Genomic DNA, 23,503 nt, shown 5'->3' with positions numbered 1-23,503 from the left:
ACAACTCCCTAGCAAGCTGAGGAAATGCATATTGCACTGTAAAGTGAATACTACTTGGCTCTTTGTCGTTTTGAACTTATATCGCCAGTATTTTAAAAGGGTGGAAGAACATGTTTGGCAGAATTTTAATGGTAAAATATTTGGTGCATTAAGTAACTGAAAGTAATAAAATTTAAATATTTTTGGCAGTATTGTAGCATGTCCCAGGCATTAGTAGCATATTGTGAATAGTCAAAGCAAATGAATGGATACAATGAGTTTTACAGCTAGCCTTACAGCAGTGAAAGCAATGCATGCACCAAGGAGTTGTGGGTAGCAAGAAAATGAGATTGTCCTGCTGATTGGATGCAGAAAAGCAATGAGCAATTCAAGTGCTCCCAGTCAAACAAACTGCTTGTGGCACTAGTACTTGTACCCAATTACCAATTCAGAGAGAAAATAAAAAGCAGTTTCAGCAGAGTCAGGGTGGGAAATCTCCAATTAGCACCAATTAGTGAAGTTGCTTCCTATAGCGGAATTCTGGGGACATAAGAAGAAAAAAATCTCCCAGAATGCCTATTGGAAGCATTTATTTACCAGGTGAAGGGATTCCTGAAGAATAACTTGATGAGGATTTGTGCCTGTGGGACTTGAATACAGATACTACTTGGAACTTGCCTGCTCGATTTGACTGGTCAATCATAGGCTGTACTATTCTTCTTCTGGCATTAATAAACCTGAAATAGAACACAAAGTATAGAAATCTGTTTGTCCGTTTAGTGCTGTACTTAAAAAAAAAAAAAATCTTTTATTAGACCCCCACTTTCTTCCTCATGGCAGGGTTGCAGTACAGAAAACCGCATTAAAAACAAAAACAACATTCCAGGTTAGAAAACTACTTGTCAGGAAATAATGAATCACACATAAAAATATGCACAATTTAACACTTGATTTTACTTCAAAAGCAAGATTATCTGGCCATCTAAAAACCCAGTTAAAGGATTGTGGAATATTTTATTTTTATTTTTTTGTCCTAGGCAATTCAGCTGCCATTGCAGCTGTCCATAAATGAGGACCAGGCTTTGCTATTCTGTGCTTTCACAAGGTATTGTTAGGTCAGCAAAGCCATCAATTAGGCTGTCTGAAGTTTTATCACCAGCACAGCAGCAATAAGTGCTGGCCCAGAAAGAACTTCTGCTCTTCTACAACTCCTGCAGTTTAAGCCTGTAAAGTCAAGGGTCATTTGGAGGTCAGTGCCAGCTGGGGGCGACCTTTTCAACCAAGAGTGGGACACCCAGGGCAGAGAGCATAAGGCAACTTCCAACCATAAACCGGGGCACCTTTCAACTTGATAGAAAGAGGGAATTGCAGGTACATGTGTTTATTATTAGGCCCAAAATAACTTCTTCTCCAATCAGGTACCATAACTAAAGCAGTGTCCGAGTCATCTGAATGTTAGGTAAAGCCCATTATTTGGCAAGGGAAGCCTGGATTTAATTTTGTGGGTAATCCAAAAATAAGTGCTTGCATATTTCCCCATTAAGTTAATGCATAACAACCCACATCAGATAATCTTGTTCAAACTAACCCCAGTGAAATGATCCCCCCCAAAAAAAATGTTTCTTAATTGCACAGTTTAGTTAAGGCCATTTTCTATAATTCACAAGACCCACTTGTTTTGATCTCTATTGTTTTTATCTCCATTCTCTGTGTTTTTAGAGAACATTAGTAGTTATGTTCAGGGTTTGTCCAGTATTGTCATTCATTCCTCAGCTAAATGACCCTTAAGAACTGCTAATGATCATTAGCGATTCCTGATATTCTAAACATACCCATCGCCTCAAACTTAGCTTATTTGTATCGTATAAATTAATAACGATTTCAGTGAGCTTCACATAAAACCCATGATTATTAAAAGTTTGTAAGGTAGTAGAATCTAGCATTTGGGGTTTGGACATAGTCACTGCTCTTCTTACAGGTTAAGTCCACTTTACACACCTTTGAAATCAACTCTTCTAATTGTATGCTAGTGGGAATGTCATTTAGTAGATGATGCATAAATGCTCAAAAGACTACATAGGCTACTTTGCATCTTTTTGTTTACACATTGCTCACTATTTAAATACACCCATTTTAAAAAATATATATATAATACACTGCCTTATAATTAGTCAAAAGCAAATGCTAGGCATTTAAGACTGCTTTTATAGCTTGCTCCTCTAGGTAATAGTGATTTCTGTCACTGAGGCTATATTCCTAACATAACACTGTGAATTCAAGGCATATTTCTGTCCTCCAAGACAAAGGTCTTTGATAGGGCTTAATTTGCTTAGCTGCTTTCCAGTAATGTTGCTACACTGACCAAACAGGGACTGACCTGAGCCTTCTGCAGCTAGCATGCCTTTTATCAGCTGAAGTTAACGCCAACAGAGATTAACAGAAAAGCCTGATAAGGCTGTTTTCTCTTCAATGAGCTTCTAATGATGTATGCAGATGGCAAGGTTTAAGGAATGAAACAAGCATGTACTGTACTTGGATTGGTAACACACAACAGATTCTCCTCCACTTTGAGCCTTGCTGACCCTTGCTTTCTTCAACCTAGCCACTCATAAGGTAAATTAAATTGCTTTTTCAGTTTTTATTTCAGCTCCAACCACTTTTTATTATTTACATCTGGTGGTCTCCTTATTTATGTCCCTTTCCACTTCCTTACAACACTCCCTTACTCACAGGACTGCAATGCATTATGGTTCTTCATTCTCAGCAGGAGAACACTACACTGTCTTCAAACAAATAATTAAGGGGAAGGTTAAAGGGGTTCACCTAAAGGTCATATCTTTGGAAACTCGTCAGAATGTATACATTAATTTAAAAAGGGGGGCATCCTCTTTCAGATTTTTTTTTTTTTAAAGGGAGTTTACACAACAATACAGAAGACTTGGACAATTCATAATCCTTTGACCAAAGGGATACAAAACTGGCTTTTATGAACATACACAATTAAAAACCCTAGCCTGTGGGGCTAATGTTAACTAATTCAACAGGTCAACAGGACAGAAACTTGGGAAGAGGATTTTGAAAATCTGCTCGGCACTTGTGTATTCTGTGCATGTGCCAGTCACACATTTCCTAAAATGTAACACACCAACACACACACAGAGAGAGGAATGGCCCAGAATTTATCTGCGTGAGAGTTGCTAATTGATTCAACAGATATTTTTTGAAGAAACAGTGGAAGCCCTAGGTCATTGGTTCTCAAATTTGAGGCAGGCCCCCCTGGGGGTACAAGTCATCTGGAAGGGGGTATTCAAAGTTCCAGGGAGGGAGATGATTCCACAAGATGCAGAACAAAAGCCACTTGCCTCCAAACAACAAACATTTTAATACTGCAGTCACCAAAACTGCTGTAGTAACCAGGGAACCTGAAAAGAAGCACGCAGAAGCTTCCGGTCTCAGGAAATCATCATTTTGCCTTGAGTGGCTGCTTTTAGGAGGAGGACAATGTTCTAGGTGTCTTCTAATGCCAGCATGAGAAGTGCGCCCTAGTTCACAGATCTTAACAAACACAGCTGTGCTGTGCTCAAAAAATTCTGTGTGCTTTCCTGCCAAATAAATGGCTGCCCATTTAGAAATAAATGGCACCCCAAGAGTTTGGAAGACAGTGTTCAGCATAGAAAGGGGTGGGCAAGTTCACCATAACTGGCAATGTCCTCCAACTGTAAAATGTTCTCCCTGGAGAGGCTCACATGGCACCCACATTCATGTTTTTGTGGTACAAGGGAAAACACTTTATCCTCCCAAACCTTTAAATAATTTTAACAACCTTTTAATATCTTTTGTCATCATGTTTAGCACTGTCATCTCTACTTTAACTTTCCAGTGTAGTTTTAGCTTCTCACTGTGTAAATGAATTGTTTTACTCGCTGTTATTCTTCTGTGGTGGTTTGGCTTTTAGTGTGAATTTGTGTATTTGTTAGTTTTTAAAGTTGTGACTAACACAGAATGATTGTCATACAAACAAAGAATTATTGTCATACAGTTCTTTTTGGCAAAAGCCAGCATGTAAGCAAACAAACAAAATTTTAGGACTCTAAGGTCTGACAACGCTACAAGCACACTACAGGTATAAGCATACTGGAGCCCTGGAAAAGGAACTGACTGACACTTTTCAAAAACCCTCTTTTGCTTTCACCATCTTAATGTTCAAGAGGGATTGTGATAGAAATACAAGATCCACTGATGAAGAACGTAAGAAGACCCTGACAGATCAGACCAATGGCCCATCTGGCCCAGCAGCCTGTTCTCTCAGTGGCCAGCCCGTAGGTTCCTAGCCAGGACCAGCTGTCTATATAATGGAATATGGGTGATGTTCTGACAATTAAGAAGGGCTATAATGGGTGTCCCCTTCATGGATCACTGCCTTGCCGTGGCGAAGGGGCTTGAGTAACTCAGAGAAGCTATGAACTATGCCGAGCAGGGCACCCAAGATGGACAGGTCATAGTGGAGAGTTTTGACCAAACGTGATCCATAAAGAAGGCTGATTGCCGAAGAATTGATGGTTTTGAATTAAGGTGCTGGAGGAGACTCTTGAGAGTCCCATGGACTGCAAGAAGATCAAACCTCTCCATTCTTAAGGAAATCAGCTCTGAGTGCTCACTGGAAGGACAGATCCTGAAGCTGAGACTCCAATACTTTGGCCACCTCAAGAGAAGAGAAGACACCCTGGAAAAGACCCTGATGTTGGGAAAGATGGAGGGCACAAGGAGAAGGGGATGACAGAGATGGTTGGATAGTGTTCTTGAAGCTGCCAGCATGAGTTTGACCAAACTGCAGGAGGCAGTGGAAGACAGGAGTGCCTGGTGTGCTCTGGTCCATGGGGTCACGAAGAGTCGGGCACGACTAAACGACTAAACAACAACAACAATAATGGGTGTGATGCACTTGGTAAAAGCTCTTGGGGTTGTGGTAATTTAAGAGCACCAGATTACCTGCTGCAAAACACAGAAGCTTTCTGCGCTGAGCTGAGTCAGGAATGAATTGTCTATAGTCTATGGCAGGCATAGGCAAACTCGGCCCTCCAGATGTTTTGGGACTACAACTCCCATCATCCCTAGCTAACAGGACTAGTGGTCAGGAATGATGGGAGTTGTAGTCCCAAAACATCTGGAGGATTGAATTTGACTATGCCTGGTCTATGGACATAACTCAAACCCAGCTGAAAGATATGGGGTGATTGCCAATGAAACCATCTAGAACTTGATGGCTTGGATGAAGGTGATACCCTGCAAACGTGAATAAGTAGTCTACTGACGTAACTATAGACGATTCTGGGAATAATTTTATGTCTCCATTCTGAAAAAGAATATCTGCTGCTTGTTGAAGAACAGATGTTGAAGTGGTAATTCAAGGAAATGGTGAAAGGAGTAAAAGTGTCAAGTGAAAGTAAAAGTGAAAATCCATTGATCCAGGATAAAAGGATCCCAGGTATTAACAATGTTTAATAATATTGAACTAACGAGCTGGATGAAATGGTGAGAGAATCAAACGTTCCACTTGGAAGAACTGATGGCTTGATCTAGTTTCAAAGGACATCAGAGGTGTACTGGCAATCCATAAAAAAACTAAAACTAAAAAATAATTCTCACCCCAAGAGGAGAAAATAGCACAATTGTACAGGTTGGTACTATGATAAAGGGCACTGATGTATTGCACCGTCTATTTCCCCTACACCAACAGTCATGTATCCCTCACCAGTATTATTAAAATTCACAAAAGTAGTTAAGATGCTTAAAAGGAAAATGTCACATGAGGAAGAAGTCTTTAAAAGCTGATCTGCCATTGGAGATTTGTTTTCTCCCACCATTGAGACTCATGTTCTTCTTATGTATCAATCAGAGAAGTTGACCATATTTGTTGCCTACTTTTAAGTAGAACAGAAATGCTGCAATGCTGGTGGTATCCTATCACACAGCCTTAGGTACAGTAGACACCACTTGCAGCTGTCCTTTGATGACATGGCTGTAGAAATCAGCAGTAATGGCACTGCAACAAGAAGTGTAGATGCCAACATTATGTGTATCAGTACTAATGATGCTTGGAAGTGCTATGGTCAGAATGAATGCTGATTGTGCTACAGGCATTCACACCAATGAAATTGTTGCAGGTGGATCTGGTGAAAACTTGACAGTTATGAGCGATGAGTCCTAGGAATGGTGTTCAATGTCTGTAATGGATAATATGAATCCCAAACAGGATCTTAAGAAATCACATCCAAGTAAGTATAGAAGTACATGGAAACGCCGTTTCCGTGTGCTGCGCTGGTGCTGGCTCGCCAGAGCAGCTTCATCACGCTGGGCATGTGACCCGGAAGTGTCTTCGGACACCGCTGGCCCCTGGCCTCTTAAGTGAGATGGGCGCACAACCCTAGAGTCGGAAACGACTGGCCCGTACGGGCAGGGGTACCTTTACCTTTAAGTATGGAAGTAGAAACAAAAGCTGGCCTATTTGAAGAACAGAAGGATCTCTCAGCCCATTTTCCACAATAAGTGATTCCCCCCCCCCCTTTGATTTACTAAAATTTGAGTTAAGATCAACAACTTAATTGTTCATGAGCCACTGAATAGCCTTCAAAAGGGTTATTACTTTTAACCATTACCATCATTAGAGACCAATCAGAAACTTATACATGGAATTTTCTGAATTCCTTTTCCATTGCCCCCTAGTTTTAATTCAAGTGGAGCCTTTGGAGATATTCATTTTCCAGCACTAAAAGAGGGAAAGGATTATTTCTTGTTCCTGAATAGTAGTGTGCGAAAATGGTGATAATTCATTCACAATATGTAAGAAGCATTTTTCCTCAGGTTTTTGTTCCAGCTCACTGTATGGCACTGACATTTTCAGTAGAGGGCTGGCATGACTTAAGCATGCAAAACAAATCCAAATTTGTTCACTTTTAATGGAAAAATTAATCTTTGGCCAACTGACATTTCAAAATTTGGAATGTACATATGACATGGGTCCTGCTGAGAAATTTAATCATTTTCAAATTGAATTGAATCCATTTTTTATTAAAAAGTCACCCTATTTTTCAGCAAAACACTTACGATAAAATTTAAATGGTCATAGTGCATGAGGAAAGAACTGTAGTATTTTAATTTAAAGATATCATAGATTTGAACAGAAAAAGCTTCTGAATTATATGTGAAACCTTTGTGTGCCCAATCTTCATGAGCTCTTACCCCACTGCACTCCATTTGTAAGTGAAGCAAGAACATAAATTTCTTTGCCACATTTGGTTATAAACAGATACTCTCACTCACATAAGTAAAACAGTTATTCCTGGACTGTAATCCTAGAGTGGGATTCAACTAACTTTTACTCAGAATACATCCATTGAAATTAATAAACCTAACTAAGATAGGTCCTTTAATTTCAATGGTTCTACCTTGAGAAGGTTTAGCTGACTAACACCCCTAAACACATTTACCATGGTTGCTTTGCCTATGCCCCTTTGGTTTTCCTTGGTGCCTTGACATAATTTGAACATTGTGTTGAACTATATTGAATATTGAATAAAGGCAGTCTGTGAGCTGATTTCTGAATATTTCTCTTAGAAACATAGAAGGTTGGGCATTTGCCCAATACTCCAACTGACTCATACAAATTAATGCAGCTGTGTCTGGGAACAGTCTTGCATGGTGATCTTGTGCCATAAAACCACACATTACCATGGCGAAAAGAAAGGAAGCGTGTATGGTTTTCACATTTCTAGTAATCATAAATATAAGGCATTTTCATTTACATTATTTGGGGAATTGTGCTTCCACATTCATTTATACCACAATCCTATGTATGTTTTTTCAGAATCCCAGTCTTCAATGGAACTTACTTTCGAGTACAATCAATAAGAATACCGTTGTGAGATCGATGCACTTGATGCTGAAAAGTTCCAATGAAATCTTCTGTGCCCAATATAGCACCCAACAGTTTTCTATACCTATGTAGCCATACCGACCCTTGGTCATCTTGCTATGGTAAACTACCAACATTTTATTCCACGTTGAGCTCTTTGTCAAAAACAACTTATTTCACAAAATGTCAGGCTAACATCATTTGATGACTCTGCTATGCAAAAGAAAATAATTAAATAGACCCTAAGCTACTTGTTGAAATACTGTACACACACTTTCTAAAATGAAAATTGAGATTCCCAGAGTTCTTTTCCAGGTACCAAATATTCAATTTCATGTGAATTTCTTTTCATGCAGAATCAAAGCTGATGAACAGCATTTGGCATGAGCTATTATGGCTACTTGGTAATATTTTGACAGGCTTAAGCATTTGCAAACCATATATTGTTCTGATGCGCTTAACATGGCATAGAGTAAATCTGTTAAACGTTCATAGATATTTGTTTATGTGATATTATATTTGGAGGGTATTATGGCACTTTGAAACATGTAAATCCTAGGGCCCCACTCCCCCAACACCCCATCTACTACAGGAAATATGCAATTTTCACTTCAGGAAACTAAAACTCATATATTTATTGCATCTATAACTGACAAATTCCAGGACTGTCTTGTTCAGCTGATTTGCTTCTTCTGAAATGCAAACATGAAATTTAATCTCTCTTCTTTTGGCACATATTTGTAATGATAGTAGTGTTACTAGTGGAGGTTTCCCTTCACAGTAGTCATGAATATTGTGCATTCTATGAAGCCATGGTGGCTATACTATTTTAGAACAGGCGGCCAAATATTTCTTGTACTAAAAAGGAATACTTGGTTGCTGAATCTGCTTGTGTATGGTGCCTGGTATTGAAGAAACCTTAGGAATGAATGCCAGCCAGGTACTATTCATGCATTCTCCAAGCCAGGAGTCCACATAATTGGGCTGGCCTTGGTTGGTCAATCATTATTTGTGGCTTCCAGCAACACCACCTCTTCCCCAAGTCCTCTGCACACTCCAGGATTTGAAAGCAGTATCAATCTCCAAAGCCTGGTATGAAGTTGAGAGGCTGACCCCTTCCCTTCCCTTCAGTTCTCTACGTAGGCCAGAGAACACGAGAGTGTTGCAGGGTATCGCTCTCCTACACCCAGCAGGATCTATTTCTCCTGGACTTTTGTTTCTATGATGTGTGAAGAGCTTGGGGGGTAAACATTGCTTCCTTTATTCTGTTTAAGCAACTAGGAAAAGGTGGTCACCAGGAAGAGAGTCATGGTCCTAACTAGCCACATTTCAATCGCTGTGCAAAGTTGAACAACATTCTACATGCAGCCTCCCCTACTGAATGCAAGCACATTGAGGTATATGCCTTGTTCATTTTAAGTGAACTGTATAATTTCACATTGTGAAGTTTTAAGGATCTGGATGAATATTTTGAGTGCATCCAAAGAGTTACCCTTAGACATACTTAAAGAAATTTGGATATGGCTTGTAGGGGGTTTTGGAATTTCTTTTGAATAACAACTCTCAATACCATATCCCAATTCCTTTTAAAAAAAAGTATCATTATTTGCAAAAGGAGTGTGGAGTGGCTGCACGATTTGAGAAAGACTAGCCCAGCATGCAGAACTGGTTGAACATGGCTCTTTGGACACAGGGCTTTGCGTATGAAAGATATCTATGTCACATCTTTCCAGTGACTCAGAATAATGCCAAGTTTCCCTCCCAACAATACAAACAACTTGGGAGGAGTAATTTTTTTCATTGGTACTGTGGGAATTAACCCCCTGCCTTCCTCTTTACCATTGTCTTCGATCTTGCTTGGGGGCTACAGCAGCAGCAACTATTTATTTACAGAATTAACAACATGTGTAGCTTGGCCCTAAATGTGTGATTTTTGAGTGGCCTACTGAAGAGGCTTTTCTGGAGTACTGGAACACAAAATATTAAATTAACATTTTTAGTTTAATTTACAGTTTACAGTGTATTTTATATTTTATACCTTTCAAACAATCCTTAATTATTAAACACACATTTCTTTTTCCTGGCTGAAATCTACTTATCTCAGTTCATTTCATTCTTTTCTCTCAATAGAATTACGGTAGGTATCCATTTCCATGTATATAGTTTTATAACAAAGGATAGTACACATCTTTCTTTAAGATGACGGTGCCATACCAGGCTACACGGCATTCTTTCTGTTCGTATATTTAAAGCTGCTTTAAATCACTTGGCTACAAACAAGTCCAAAAGGCTATTAAGTAAATAATACTTGAAAATTTACTTGAAACACTTTTTACTGAAAATTTTGTGGGCATTCAAACAAAGATTAGGATATCTTAACAATGGCAATGACTGATTCATGACTAGATGGGCACAATACTCCCTTATGGAACCAAAGTGTCTTATGATACCATAGACGAAGAAGAAGAAGAAGAAGAAGAAGAAGAAGAGGAGGAGTTTGGATTTGATATCCCGCCTTTCACTCCCTTTAAGGAGTCTAAAAGTGGCTAACATTCTCCTTTCCCTTCCTCCCCCACAACAAACACTCTGTGAGGTGAGTGGGGCTAAGAGGCTTCAAAGAAGTGTGACTGGCCCAAGGTCGTCGTCGTCTTCTTCTTCTTCGTCTTCTGCTTCTGCTTCTTCTTAAACTTATACTTCTGTAGTGCCTTCACTACAGAAAATACTAGTATCCCCTGTGATAGTATGCCTACAAAAATATCATTATTTAGGGTGGGGGGGGTTTTGTTTTGTTTTGTTCTAAAGCATTACAAAGCTCCAAAATTCCTATTACGGCAATACTTTTATTACACCAACCAAAATGTAACAAAATTGTGTGCAAACTTTTGAGTTCACAAGAACTCTTTATCAGGCTAGTTCCCACTTCCTATGGGTCAACATTGACAGATGGACAGAATTGCCCACCTGTCAACTGCTACCTATCACAGGACAAAGCAGGTTGGCAGAACCACTGATCAGTGGCAACTTTCTTTGATAACCTGCTTTTAGTGTCAATCAACTGATTGGTGCTGGGAGTGCATTTTCAAAGTCATCATTGGCAGTTACAGGGAGTCCCTTTGAAGTACTTTTGGTGCACTAAGTTCTAATAGGGAAACATAGTACAGTCCTAAATTGGGTATTCCTAAGCTTCCCTTGGACCTGTTCCTATATAACTGAGTTTATTTTGCCTTATTTTAGTGAAGAGAGAAGAATGGGACTGGTATATATCTGAAAAAGATATGAGAATGTAGGCAATATTGACATTTTTACTGCAATGCATCCGAGCGAGCTTGGGTTAATATGCTTCCATTTTTAATCCTGTTGCATGCTTTTATAAATATTTGTATAGTTCCTTCAGCCTAAATGTTTAATATCAGATGTGAGAGGTATTCCTAGGTATTTAAAGCCACCATGGGCTCTTGGACTGGGCTATTTATTTATTTTTATTATTATTATGGTTTGCAATACAAAAATATATATCATAATAACAGACGAAAGCAGTAACCCTCCCCCCCCCACATAATGCAATAACCCTGCCCTCCCACTGCAATGGAAATTGTGAGACACAAAATGTATACATTTCCTACAAGAGAGACATAAAACTTTGATTCACAAAGTGAAAAGCAGAATATAATTTTTTGAAACAAACCAACAAAATGTAATCAGCTTCATATAGCAAGGGCCAGGTTTAGGATTCAGAGAATTGAGCTATATTTAACTTAGTGTATGCAGCTAAAATGAAATTTGCACAAAACGTATGGACTTGGCAAAACCACTGCCCCTGGCTTTTTTTCTCTCTTTTGGCCAAGATTCAAGCAAGATACCTGCATCAGGAAACCACTGAAAGGCATATGCTGTGTACTGAAATGCTACCTTGTATATTAAAATGAAATTTTAAACTCCAAATCTGAATTTCTGTCAGCAACATTAAAATGTGGAAAAGAAAATGCACATTTGCCTCTCAAAATTTGGTCCAGCTCTATGCATTTTTCAAGTCCTTTTCCTGCATCTCTTGTACCAATATGTTCACTCATAACACCAGATAGAGAGGTTCCCAGTGACCTCTGCCAACATATATACTAGGAAGCCATGAGATGGAGCCAAACTATAGGGTTCTGTGTAGGACTCAATGAAGTTAGGTGAAACAATTCCTGGAAATATGGTGTGCAGCAGAACCCTACACATTATTTACTTGGACATAATCCCACTATTTAATAGGATTTAATCCCAAATCAATGTGCACTAGATTGAATCTTTAGGCTATAGTGCTATATAAACTTACCTGAGTATCTTGCTGAATTCAGTGGGACTTACTTCTGAGTAGACATGTATAGGATTATGCTGTTATATTAGTGTCCCAGTTTTATCAGGAACATATATGTGCCATATACTCTGTCTCAAACGAAAGACTTTTAAGACAAACACTGCTAATAAATTGTCTTGGAATTCTCATAGCTATTTAATGTATAGGTGCTTCTTTTTTTATTATTTTCTGGCGGTTTTAAAAAAACTGAACAGCACAATGCTACGTGTGTCTACTCAAAAGTAAGTCCCGCTGTGTTTGCTGGTGATTGTTCCCAGGAAAGTATGAATACAATTGCAGCCTAATGTAGCTATAAGACTGAACAGTACAAGTCCATTTTGCATTAAAATTATAATAGTATAATGGAATAATCCACCATCCTGGATTATAAATATACTGTGAATCTCCACAGTGAATAAATAACCAGTTGCAGAAATAAATAAATCTCCTAATATTAAGTGTAATAAAGAATTGCTACTACAGAAAGACATTGACAGACACCGATTTCCGTTATGAGCTTTCAAGAATTTTTAACCTATGTAGAAAATTATTTTTTATTTCCCCTGGAAATCTGAATGGTAATAAACACTATTCTGTGAATGTAATCACATCTGATGCCACATAACAAAACATCTCAGCAGGTCATGTTTTCCAAAGTAATGTCTGCTTCCTTTCTATAATGCCATTAGATTATTCATAAGCAGTTATTTATCACACTGTAAGAGAGATCTTTCATAGGTACTTGAAAGGAAGGGAGGAGACAAACAGAAAGAGTTCCTTAGCTATTCACATCTTAAAGATAAAATGCTAAGTCAATAGACATGTTGTAGTATATTGCCTCATCCTGCACATGATTTATTGCAGATGAGAATCAACTAGAAACCGAATTACTTTGAAAGTTTTACTGCTGATGTTAAAATTCCGGGTCTGTATACATACATTTTATAGAGGCACTAAGTACAGCTTTTGCAAATTTGAAACCTCTTATTTTGAGGTTATGTACATTGGAATAACCACTGCATAAAACAGAGACCTTTCATATAATTCTTAAACTGACCACTCAACCATTTATGTTGCTGTCATAGCTTAAATTTCGGGGGGGGGACCCCATATTTTTGTAGCATTTAGACAAATTATTGGCAATTGTGCTTATTCCAAACCAGATTAGGTTTTTGAATGTTTTATATAAACAATTACAAAGGGGTATTCATTTTCCAAGCTAGTATCTGATTGCATTTTGGTATTTATGATGAAATTTGATGAAATTTAAAAGCGCTTTCAGAGGAAAATAAGCTTAGTAATAACTTTCCCCAAATGTGTAAGCATGCTTAGAAACAACCTGCTAGATACATTTGAAGAGATCAAGGTGCTCTTGCATGTCTTGTATTATAGGTATCTCTGATTAGCTTGTCATCTACTCTGAAGAAGATGTAGCCCAATTCTCCTATGCTGTATAGCAGGCCAGCTGTTAGCTGTCTGTCAAGCACCTAAAGTGGACAAGTAGTCCAGGAGCAAAAATGTCACTCCTTTGATCTGGCAAGGAGCAGCTGCTGATTTATAGAGTAGGACTTTGTTCTTCCGTTCTATTTTACTTTCTTTCCTAAGGCAGAACCACAAAATCCAGGAGGAAAAAAAAGTGCCGTTCTCTGCAACATCAACAAGCTCTGACAACTGCAACAGGGTTTTTCTTGGCCCTAACAAAGCTCTCAGGCATCTCCTTTGACGCTCACCTTTCCCTCCCCCCTTCTTCTTTTTGCAATGCGGTAGTTATTGTTTAATTCAGCTTCTGTAAATGGAATGGACTGTGGCCAGCAAGCCTGGGGCATAAACACACCTGTATGAAAGAAGTCTTATTGTAGCAACCATCTACATCCAACCTGCACATGCACTGCTGGTTCTTGAGTTCAGAAGCTATGCTCCATTTTCCTGACAGCAAATTTCGCCCTAAGTAAACTATGCTTTTTGTATCCATTGTCCTGTCTTGACCATGCTTGTGCATTTTTCCATAGCTATTAAAATCTTCAAATCTGAAGGCAAAAGGATTAAGGCACGGAAATATATATTTTACCTGCCTGTCAACTCAGTGGACTTCAGGAAATTTGTTATGAACATCCCCAAGTCTTTCAAATCTGTAGCCAACACCAACAAAAAGGAACTCTATGCTGAAAAATTGATGTGTATTGATCTTTAAGGTGTTTACACTGGTTTAGGGACATGGTTAATATACTAGCAGCCACAAGCAGGTAATGATACAGAATTGATTTATTAAGGATTATTGGGGAAAAGAACTTTATAAGGAGTTGGTTTTAATACAATAAAAATATTGAAACTATGACCTGGCTTGACCCCTTAGGGTCAGCTGGTTTAAGAAACAGATCACCTTTTATGAGGCGCTGAGTGATCCTCTTTCTCCTCTAGAAGTTAAAGAGCACTATTTAAAGAAATTCCTTTATAGGAATCGGGCTCTTAATATATTTATTGGCTGTTCCTGATTTTTAAAGCTACGGATTTTAAAGTTACAGAAGTGAGCATTGCAGAGAAATTGGACACAAACCTCTATCCATTAGTGTGTGTGTGTGTGTGTGTGTGTGTGTGTGTATATGTGTGTATGTATATATATATATATATATATATATATATATATATATAAGCGTCATTGATTTCAATGGGTCTAAGTAGTCTGGATCTAATCCTACAAATGAACAACTATACAACTATAGGCACAACCTGTTTACTTTCCTAGAGATGAAGGGAAAAGTTTTAGGAAGACTAGACAGGTAAACAAAGAGATACAACAGCCATAATGATTTCTCAACGTGTGACAATTTTTCAGATGTGTATGTGCATGTTATCCTTTTCAGTCTTATATATCTTATTTGTTTCGAAAGAAGGCAGAAAAATAATTTAAGTATAGCAGTGGGATAAGCCCCCCAAAGGTAATTCAGTAGAATTCTTTGCAGTGTTCACCAGAACTGAGTCTGTTCCCCAGCAGTAAGGAATTGTCACTATGGTATGAAAGTCACTGGAACTCTTATGCATAGAGGTTCCACCCCTTGCTTCATTGGAGAGTTACCCCTCCACTGAAATTAATGGGAAAGACTTTGCAAGCGATGTAACCATATACATATTAGAGCACCCCCATTAGTATCCGAGAGATCCTTTGACATCTGCCAATTTTGCATCTCCTTTGGGAAAGCCATCAACTCTTGAGGCCAGTAGATGTTTACCTCCGCCAACCTCTCAATTATTGTTCCCTGAGTCTTCTGAGTGCCAGTAAGTCCCCTCATTTCTTTAGAAATCTTGGTCACTTAACCTAACATAAAGCAGTAATATTTGTCTTGCACAGCTCCCCATTACTTCATTTATGCTCTGCAAAATATAGTGTTGATTCATCACCAGAAACAAATACAAAGGACAGCTTCACAAGAAGTAGTGTAGCATAGTGTAGACTGAGCTATGAATTAGGAAGCCTGTGGTTCAAATCTCACCTCTGCTATGCATGGTTCAGGTAGCATTAGTAAGCTGTTGTGTGACATTAGGTGCTAGACATGGGCGTAGCCAAGAGGGGGCAGGGAGGGGCAGCTTCCCCCCTAAATCTATAACAATCAATAAAAATACATAGCAAACTGAGGTTCTGTCCCCCCAACAAAAGGCCTGCTCCCCTAACAAAAATCCTGGCTACGCCCATGGTGCTAGTCATATTCAAAGTAGACATATAGAAATAAATTCACTTAAGTAACTTAAATCTATTGATTTCAGTGGGTCTGCTCTGAGTATGACTACCATTAAATATTACTGACTGTCTCATTCAATGCCCCATCATCTGCAATAAAGCCATTTATTGATTGCATTTACTATCTGCCCTTCATCACACAGTTGCAGGGCATGGTACGTAAAGAAATATACAGATCTAAAATACACAACAGCTAAAAGATATAAAAATAATTTAAAACCACATTAAATAACATCTCAAGGAAGGAGGTGACCATATTCAATTAAACCAGTTCCTCCTCCCCTAAAAGGTCTAGGGGCAAAGGGGTGCCTCTTCATCTGTCAATGAAAAGCATATCATTTCACTGCAAGATGTAGCTTAGAGAGGATGGCACTGCATAGGCTATCACATAGAAAGACTCTCTCATGTGCTGTTGTCTCTAAAACTTTGCTAGGTAGTGGTGTCACAAGGAGGTGGTGGAGCCACAGTTGATCCTAATACCCAGCCACATTGATGTTACAGAAGACATTCCTCTAGATATGGAAGTTATTTAGGGCTAACTGCCCAACCCTACAGGCTATTGCTTTGTACACTAGCACACCCTATATATATGTGAAATAACAACAGCGACAACAAGAGAAATGACAAAAAGATAAAGTTAGTGGAAACCACTAGAGAAACTCTGCATTAAAAGCTAGAGCTTTGAAAGTTATAGCATTTATAAGAACTCTGACCCATAATATGAAATAATGCACTATTTGCTGATTCTACTGATGTTTGACTTTAAAACATTATAAACAAGAGTAAAAGTATTTTTTTTTCAGAGCCAAAGCAAAAGGTAGGATCAGATCAGAAGCATTACAAGTAAATTTGGATGAACTATTTTAGCAATAACTTGAAAATGTATACAGAAACATTGGTAAGTATTTGTGAAAAATGCACAGTGAACCAAACAGGCTATATACATTTTTGTTGAACAGGAACCCTTCACCCTGCATGGGGAAACTGTTTTCAAAACTGAGAGTTTGTGAAATGCTGGGCAGGGGGTGGGGGGCAGTGGTAAATTGCTCAAAGTTTGTAAATTAAAAATTGCACTGGGCCAACAAGCCATTTCTGTAAGCCTCTTCGGATTCTGTCCACTATTTTTGTTTTTAACACAAATGACATGCAGGAGCAGGTTTCCACTCAGCCAATGTGTTTCTGTTCATGTTTGGGGTGCATTGGTATGTACATCATAATGCTCGTTCATAACTTGTTTGATTGGATATGTATTTTTGTGGGGGTAGGTTTCCCCTCCTAGGTCACTGGTTATTGTGAATTACTATACCTGAATTGGGATCATGGGCAATTTACCGTATTTTTTGCTCTATAAGACTCACTTTTTCCCCTCCTAAAAAGTAAGGGGAAATGTGTGTGCGTCTTATGGAGCGAATGCAGGCTGCGCGGCTATCCCAGAAGCCAGAACAGCAAGAGGGATTGCTGCTTTCACTGCGCAGTGATCCCTCTTGCTGTTCTGGCTTCTGAGATTCAGAATATATTTTTTTTCTTGTTTTCCTCCTCCAAAAACTAGGTGCGTCTTGTGGTCTGGTGCGTCTTATAGAGCGAAAAATACGGTATATTGATCCGGTACTCACAGGACAATCCTAAGTATGTTTACATAGAAATAAGTCCTACACCTGGGGCTTACATCTAGGCAAGTGTGTACAGGATTGCTTCAATACCTTAAAAATTATATTATGGAGAGAAGACATAAAAATACACCATCTCAAGCATGGTATCTGAATAAGGCAGTTTTGGGGGCCTTTGGACTAAAAAGTGATATACAGTGGTACCTCAGGTTACAGACACTTCAGATTACAGTCGCTTCAAGATACAGACTCTGCTAACCCAGACATATTACCTCAGGTTAAGAACTTTGCTTCAGGATAAGAACAGAAATTGTGTGGCGGTGGTGGCGCGGCAGCAGCGGGAAGCTTCATTAGCTAAAGTGGTGCTTCAGGTTAAGAACAGTTTCAGGTTAAGAACGGACCTCCAGAACAAATTAACAACAACCATACCAGTTAATAAGTTATACTGAATTAAATTGCAATGCAAGGAAAAAGGAAATGCAAAGGAATGCAAAGATTTATCTCACTGAAAAATTTGAAAATCCTTTGTGAACATAAGAGTTAGATCAGCTGGCAAAGGGGGATTTGTTTCTCCTCCTCTTGTATCTTCAGTAGTTGTTCTATTCTCTGCTCTTTTCAGTGCAACTATATTATTATCCACAAAATTTTTAGCATCATCGTAATCATAAAATATATATTTTATATCTTTATAAATCACCCGAGGCTTAGCAGAATCCAGTAATGCCACATCTGCTTTAATCGTAGTAAATTCTAGCCTGAGAGAGTCTAGTAAGTGGAATATGTCACCACGGTTCCTGAAAGATTCAGGAAATACATCATCTCCTTGATTCCTGAAAATGCAAAACAAATACAACAAAGAGCGATTGGCAGAAGGAAAGCTGGTACACATACAGTGCAATCCTAAACATCTTTACTCAGAAGTCAGTGTTAACGAATTCAGTGGGATTTACTTCTAAGTAGACATGCACAGAATTGCTGTAAATGTATAGTTTGTATAGGGATTAACAAACAGGTATTACTATCTCTGTCTCTGTTGGGGACATGAGACATGATGGAATTCCATTGGTATACTAGCCACATCAGCGCCTAACTATATCCCTGCCTGAAGTATCAGCAGATAGTCTCAAACACGATTGAGGACTCTGAGATTGGTGGTCCTGGGAGGCTCTTTCTGGGGAGCATCTGAAAATTTCATGACCTCCATGGCAACCACAGGCCTGTCTCAAATTATCTGGACAGGATAAATTTAGCAGGATACAATTTGGACTTGATTTTCTGCAGTGGAAGGGGGGGGGGGATGATCCATGCATGAGGAAGCCAATAAAGACTACATTGTCATGGTCAGATCATTACTTGATTCATGTTTGACCTGATCATGTTTGACCTACAGGTTACCTGTAACTTCTGCAGGGGTGGAGAATTGGTTCTGATGGTTGACTCCTGAAGAGTAATGAATCCAGACAGTTTTTTGAGGTCTCTTGGAGATTTTCCTGAAGCCATTGGTACTACTGAGACCTTGGTCTCTGCATTAAATAAAGGGATGCCTGAGGCCATCAATATCCATTTCTCCCAAACCCCCTCAATCCAGCTGTAGAGGCATGTTGACTCCTTAATATTATGAGGAGCTGAGGGCAATTAAATGTTTGGGTCAACTGCTAAATTGCAAATGGTGGAAGACACGTAGTGAATATGATCGGATACAGGTGAAAACCCATAATGGGCTTGCTTTGTGGTGGTGGCCAATATATTTTACTTCTCTGCCACCATTGCATCTGAACAATGTAATCCAGAAGTTTTTTCAAGTCATCCAAGAGAGTTTTTCAAGTGGGAAAGGCCTTCCTTTGCATCCTGAATTGGCTGTGGCTAGGATAGAGTATTAGATTATTGAGGTGGTCAATGCCTATCTAAAAGAATGTGTGATCTTCAATGTCCTAAAAAGTGAAGACTTTATTGAAGAAACCTATTTTGGAGCCAGTGATCTGGGATAACTACCACTACCTAGTGGTTTCTGGAGTACACTAATTATTTAGAACCATTCAATCCAGTTTCAGGCCTGAGTCTGGAACAGAAACAACTTTGGTCATCCTAGTAGGCGAGTTACATTGGGAAATGGGTATGTGGAAGAAGAATATTGGAGTGTTGACCTCAGAAGGTGATGCTGGGGATATTTTTGTTCCAATCTGTGGCCTTCCACTTACAGGGTGACTCAGGTCTCTATTCTGCTCTATGCCTTTGCGTATCTACATGACATTGCTGGGTGACATCATCACTGCGCCATCTGTTACAGGTGGCAGTAGTAGCTAGAAGTTCCTTTTATTAACTTAAACAAATACACCAGCTGTAATATGTTCTAGAGAAAATGGATCTAGCCTCAGTTATTCCTCAGAGTTCACTGTCAAGGTTGCTTCATCTGCAAACAACATCTCTCAGATAAGAACCCACCACACTTTTGTCTTGGCATGAAGATGTGCCAGGTTAAACAGACCCCATCACTTCTCGAATGGAAGTACATACTGTCTTCTGTCGAGCTGAAGGCATAGGAGAACAACAGGGAGAAGAATATGCCAAAGAAAGTTGGGGTGAGAACACAGCCCTTTTTCACACCGCTCTTTATCGGAAAGGCATTTGAGGATAAACCGTCATACTGGATGGTGCCGTCTATGCTCTCGGGGAAGGACATAATCAATTTATGCAGCTTAAGTGGCATCCTATCTTGTTGAGCAGTATGAAGAGTCCTTTTCAGCTGATGACATCAAATACCTCCATCAGATCTATGAAGGTGGTGTACAAGGGTGTCTCTGCTCCAGGCATTTCTCCTGCAGCTGGTGCAGTGAGAAAATCATGTTGACTTCTGAGCTCTAAAGCCACACTGGGATAGACCCTGTCAGTGAGTAACTGTAATCTGTTGAGAACTACACAGACAAAGGCTTTCCTCGCATAGCTTTTTATTGATAAGTACCGTATTTTTCCATCTATATTTTTCCATTTATAAGATGCACCCTATGTTGGGGGACTCAGATTTAAGAAAATGAGGGGAGATGTATCCGTGTATAAGATGCCCCCTAATTTTTGACATTTTGGGGGGGGGGACTAGGCTTATACACGGAAAAATACGGTATATTTTGCTGGTATTAATCAACCCAGTTCTGAATTATTTTGCTCTAATGTTATTGTTCCAAGTTGTAGCTATTTATTGGTACAGTTGTTCTACTGCTATTTTATTGTTATGGATTCTTAATGCTTCTGCATTTCTGTTTGGTATTCTATGGTGGTTATATTTTATTTTTTAAATATTGTGATTCTTAATATGATCGAGACGTCCTTGTGAGGACTTGGACTTAAAAGTGGTCCCAAAGGATTTTAAATACACAAACAAATAAGAGAATGAATGTGCAACATGATAAAAAATTGGGGAAAGGGCAGCACAGATAAATTTTGCAAAGAGAGAATGATTCTGCTGGCTCAAAATGATGAAAGAGAGGGATATGCAGGACTGGCCACCATATTCTGAGGGTGGGAAAATTCTGTATTTGTTATACCATTGAAATGTATATAAATATAAAATTGCCCATTGTCTTAACATTGAAATATTATTATTATTTTTTTAAAGTAAAAGCAATGAGGAGAAAACACAGTGAAAATGTGTTTGAGGATGCCCAAGAGACTAATTTATTGCTAATATATTTGTCAATTCTATTTCTCAAGTTTTAAGTCCGTCAGTATAAAGTGACAACATGTAAAACATTAACTTATTTTCATGAGTGCACCACTTACTGGGAGAGCTTGTTAGTCAAAACAATCTACATAATGTTTGCTATAGAAGTTGAATGTAGCAACTTCTCACAGCAATTCGGACTCCCAAACCCCTGTTGGCAGTCCGTACTCTTTTACGTAAGGCTTGAATTCTGTGAAGTGCATTTATGTTCCTGGCTACTTATCAGTGCAGTCCTATATACTTTCTCAAAAGTAAGCCTCACAGAGTTCAGTGGAGCTGTCCCCAGATTGTCTTTTTGATTGTAGGTGGTCTTTAACAGGAATAAGATTCTTATTTCTTTATGTCCCTGTACACATTTTACACAGAAAAATTATACTCAGCATTATTTGAGTGCCCACTGATTTCTCATAGCTGTATGCGCATCCTTTCCTTTGTCTAAATTTAATGTTCTGAACCACAGGGATTTAAAAGAGCAAAATAGAAGTAGGGACAGACAGAGGCACTTTAATAATTACGCTACACCACGGGCCCTCATATGTCTGAATCCTACACGGCAACTTGTTGTTAAATCAGTGTTGGATATCTTTTATTTTTTACACATTTTATTGGCCATCAACTTACAACTGATATCTTTTTCTGGTTAAACAATGAATGTGCTGTTACTTTTAGTTGTATACAGTGGTACCTCAGATTAAGTATTTAATTTGTTCCGGAGGTCTGTTCTTAACCTGAAACTGTTCTTAACCTGAAGCACCACTTTAGCTAATGGGGCCTCCTGCTGCTGCCATGCCGCCGGAGCCCAATTTCTGTTCTTATCCTGAAGCAAAGTTCTTAACCTGAAGCACTATATCTGGGTTAGCGGAGTGTGTAACCTGAAGTGTATGTAACCTGAGGTACCACAGTATTCCTAATATTTCTGCTCAAGATGGCACTTGTGTTGCAAGGACACACCATTCTCCTGCAATGTAGGTAGAGAATGGTTTCCAGTATGAATTTTGCATCACATCTTACCAATGTACACCCATTAGTCCTGTAACTGAATGTGGTTGTGTACGTTATCACAGGCCAGTCCTCTTGAATGCACCATTTATAAGCCCTAGAATTCATGCTAGAATACAAAGATGCCAACAATTAAGTAGGCATGTTTAATCTACAAATAATGCGTGCTATAATAGTTTTGCAACAATGCCAAGATATTTAACAGATATCAATATTTCAACCATTGTCTGCCTTTGATATAGAGCACCTAAGAAAACCAGTGTTTACTTAGAACAGCTTTAAACACTACTTGGCCCCAAAATTCTCTAGAAAAGGTCAGCATGGGTGAAAGGCTTGCTTTCTATAAGCAATCCTGTCATTCAGACTAACAGCAGTGATTCACTCACAGGAGGGAAAAAATGGCTCTATTGTTGGACTTATTGACTCCAGGGAGGGCAGCTACTCTATTATTACCATAGAGTGCTCACAACCTGAGCTCTGTGTTGGTCCACTTAAAATTACTATTTGCTGTGAAGGATTGGCAAAGCAATTCTTAAAATGATGGGGTGAAAGTAGGAGAAGCTCCACCAGGAGCTTTTCTTTTCCTTTAAGGAGGAGTGAGCAATGCACAATTCTTTCTGAGTCTGACCCACTTATTACCTTTTGTTCAGTTGTCTTTATTAACATATTAACTGACTAGATTGCCTTTAGAAATAAATAAATGCATTTCATTAGGTAATTATATCACAATAGCCTCTTATTAGGAAGGACGCAACGTTCAACCCAAACACTAAAATATATACAACCTGATGGTCACAGTATATGCAGTATACAAATATACAGTACAAACATACAAAAGTCTGTAACCTAAGGGCATTTGTGCAAATTACAAACTTTCCTAGCTTTCAATCATTTAGGTGTTTAAAAAAATTAATTAAGCAGATGCCAAAATTACCACTGTTTCCTAATCTGGTTGATGTTCACACCTCACTGATGTTGCATGATAGTGCATATGCATTACTGATATTCAAAACATAATCGTTTGCTATTGAACAAAAGCAGTGGCAATGGTATTCTCCTATATAATTTTCTCCTAAATTACTTAGATTTGCAATGCTTTCCCCCATGATGGCATTTTAAAACTGAACCAAAGAAAGCAAAGTGGACAATTAAAAGAAGAGGAGATGAGAGTGTATAAGAACATTTTCAGTACACTGGTATATAGAAAGGTGAAGCAAAC

The 23,503-nt window shown here is 38.8% G+C and overlaps 1 protein-coding gene across 16 annotated transcripts in view; it reads right to left on the bottom strand.

The window, feature by feature from the left end:
• Window positions 1-23,503, bottom strand: part of MEIS2 (Meis homeobox 2) — a 225,454-nt gene that overhangs the window by 5,849 nt on the left and 196,102 nt on the right. For 13 of the 16 annotated variants that reach the window (XM_083452797.1, XM_083452789.1, XM_083452795.1 and 10 more), the window contains one exon: window positions 658-716. In XM_083452797.1, the coding sequence (XP_083308923.1) occupies window positions 658-716 (59 nt within the window). Of the gene's footprint in view, window positions 1-653; window positions 717-23,503 lie in introns of all 16 variants that reach the window. The other 3 variants (XM_083452799.1, XM_083452788.1, XM_083452794.1) reach the window with 1 other exon arrangement.

The sequence above is a fragment of the Podarcis tiliguerta genome (genome assembly GCF_965153285.1).
Source record: "Podarcis tiliguerta genome assembly, chromosome: 1".
Lineage (NCBI taxonomy): Eukaryota > Metazoa > Chordata > Lepidosauria > Squamata > Lacertidae > Podarcis > Podarcis tiliguerta.
The sequence above is the reverse complement of the archived record's forward strand: the minus strand, read 5'-3'. Positions and strand labels throughout refer to the sequence as shown.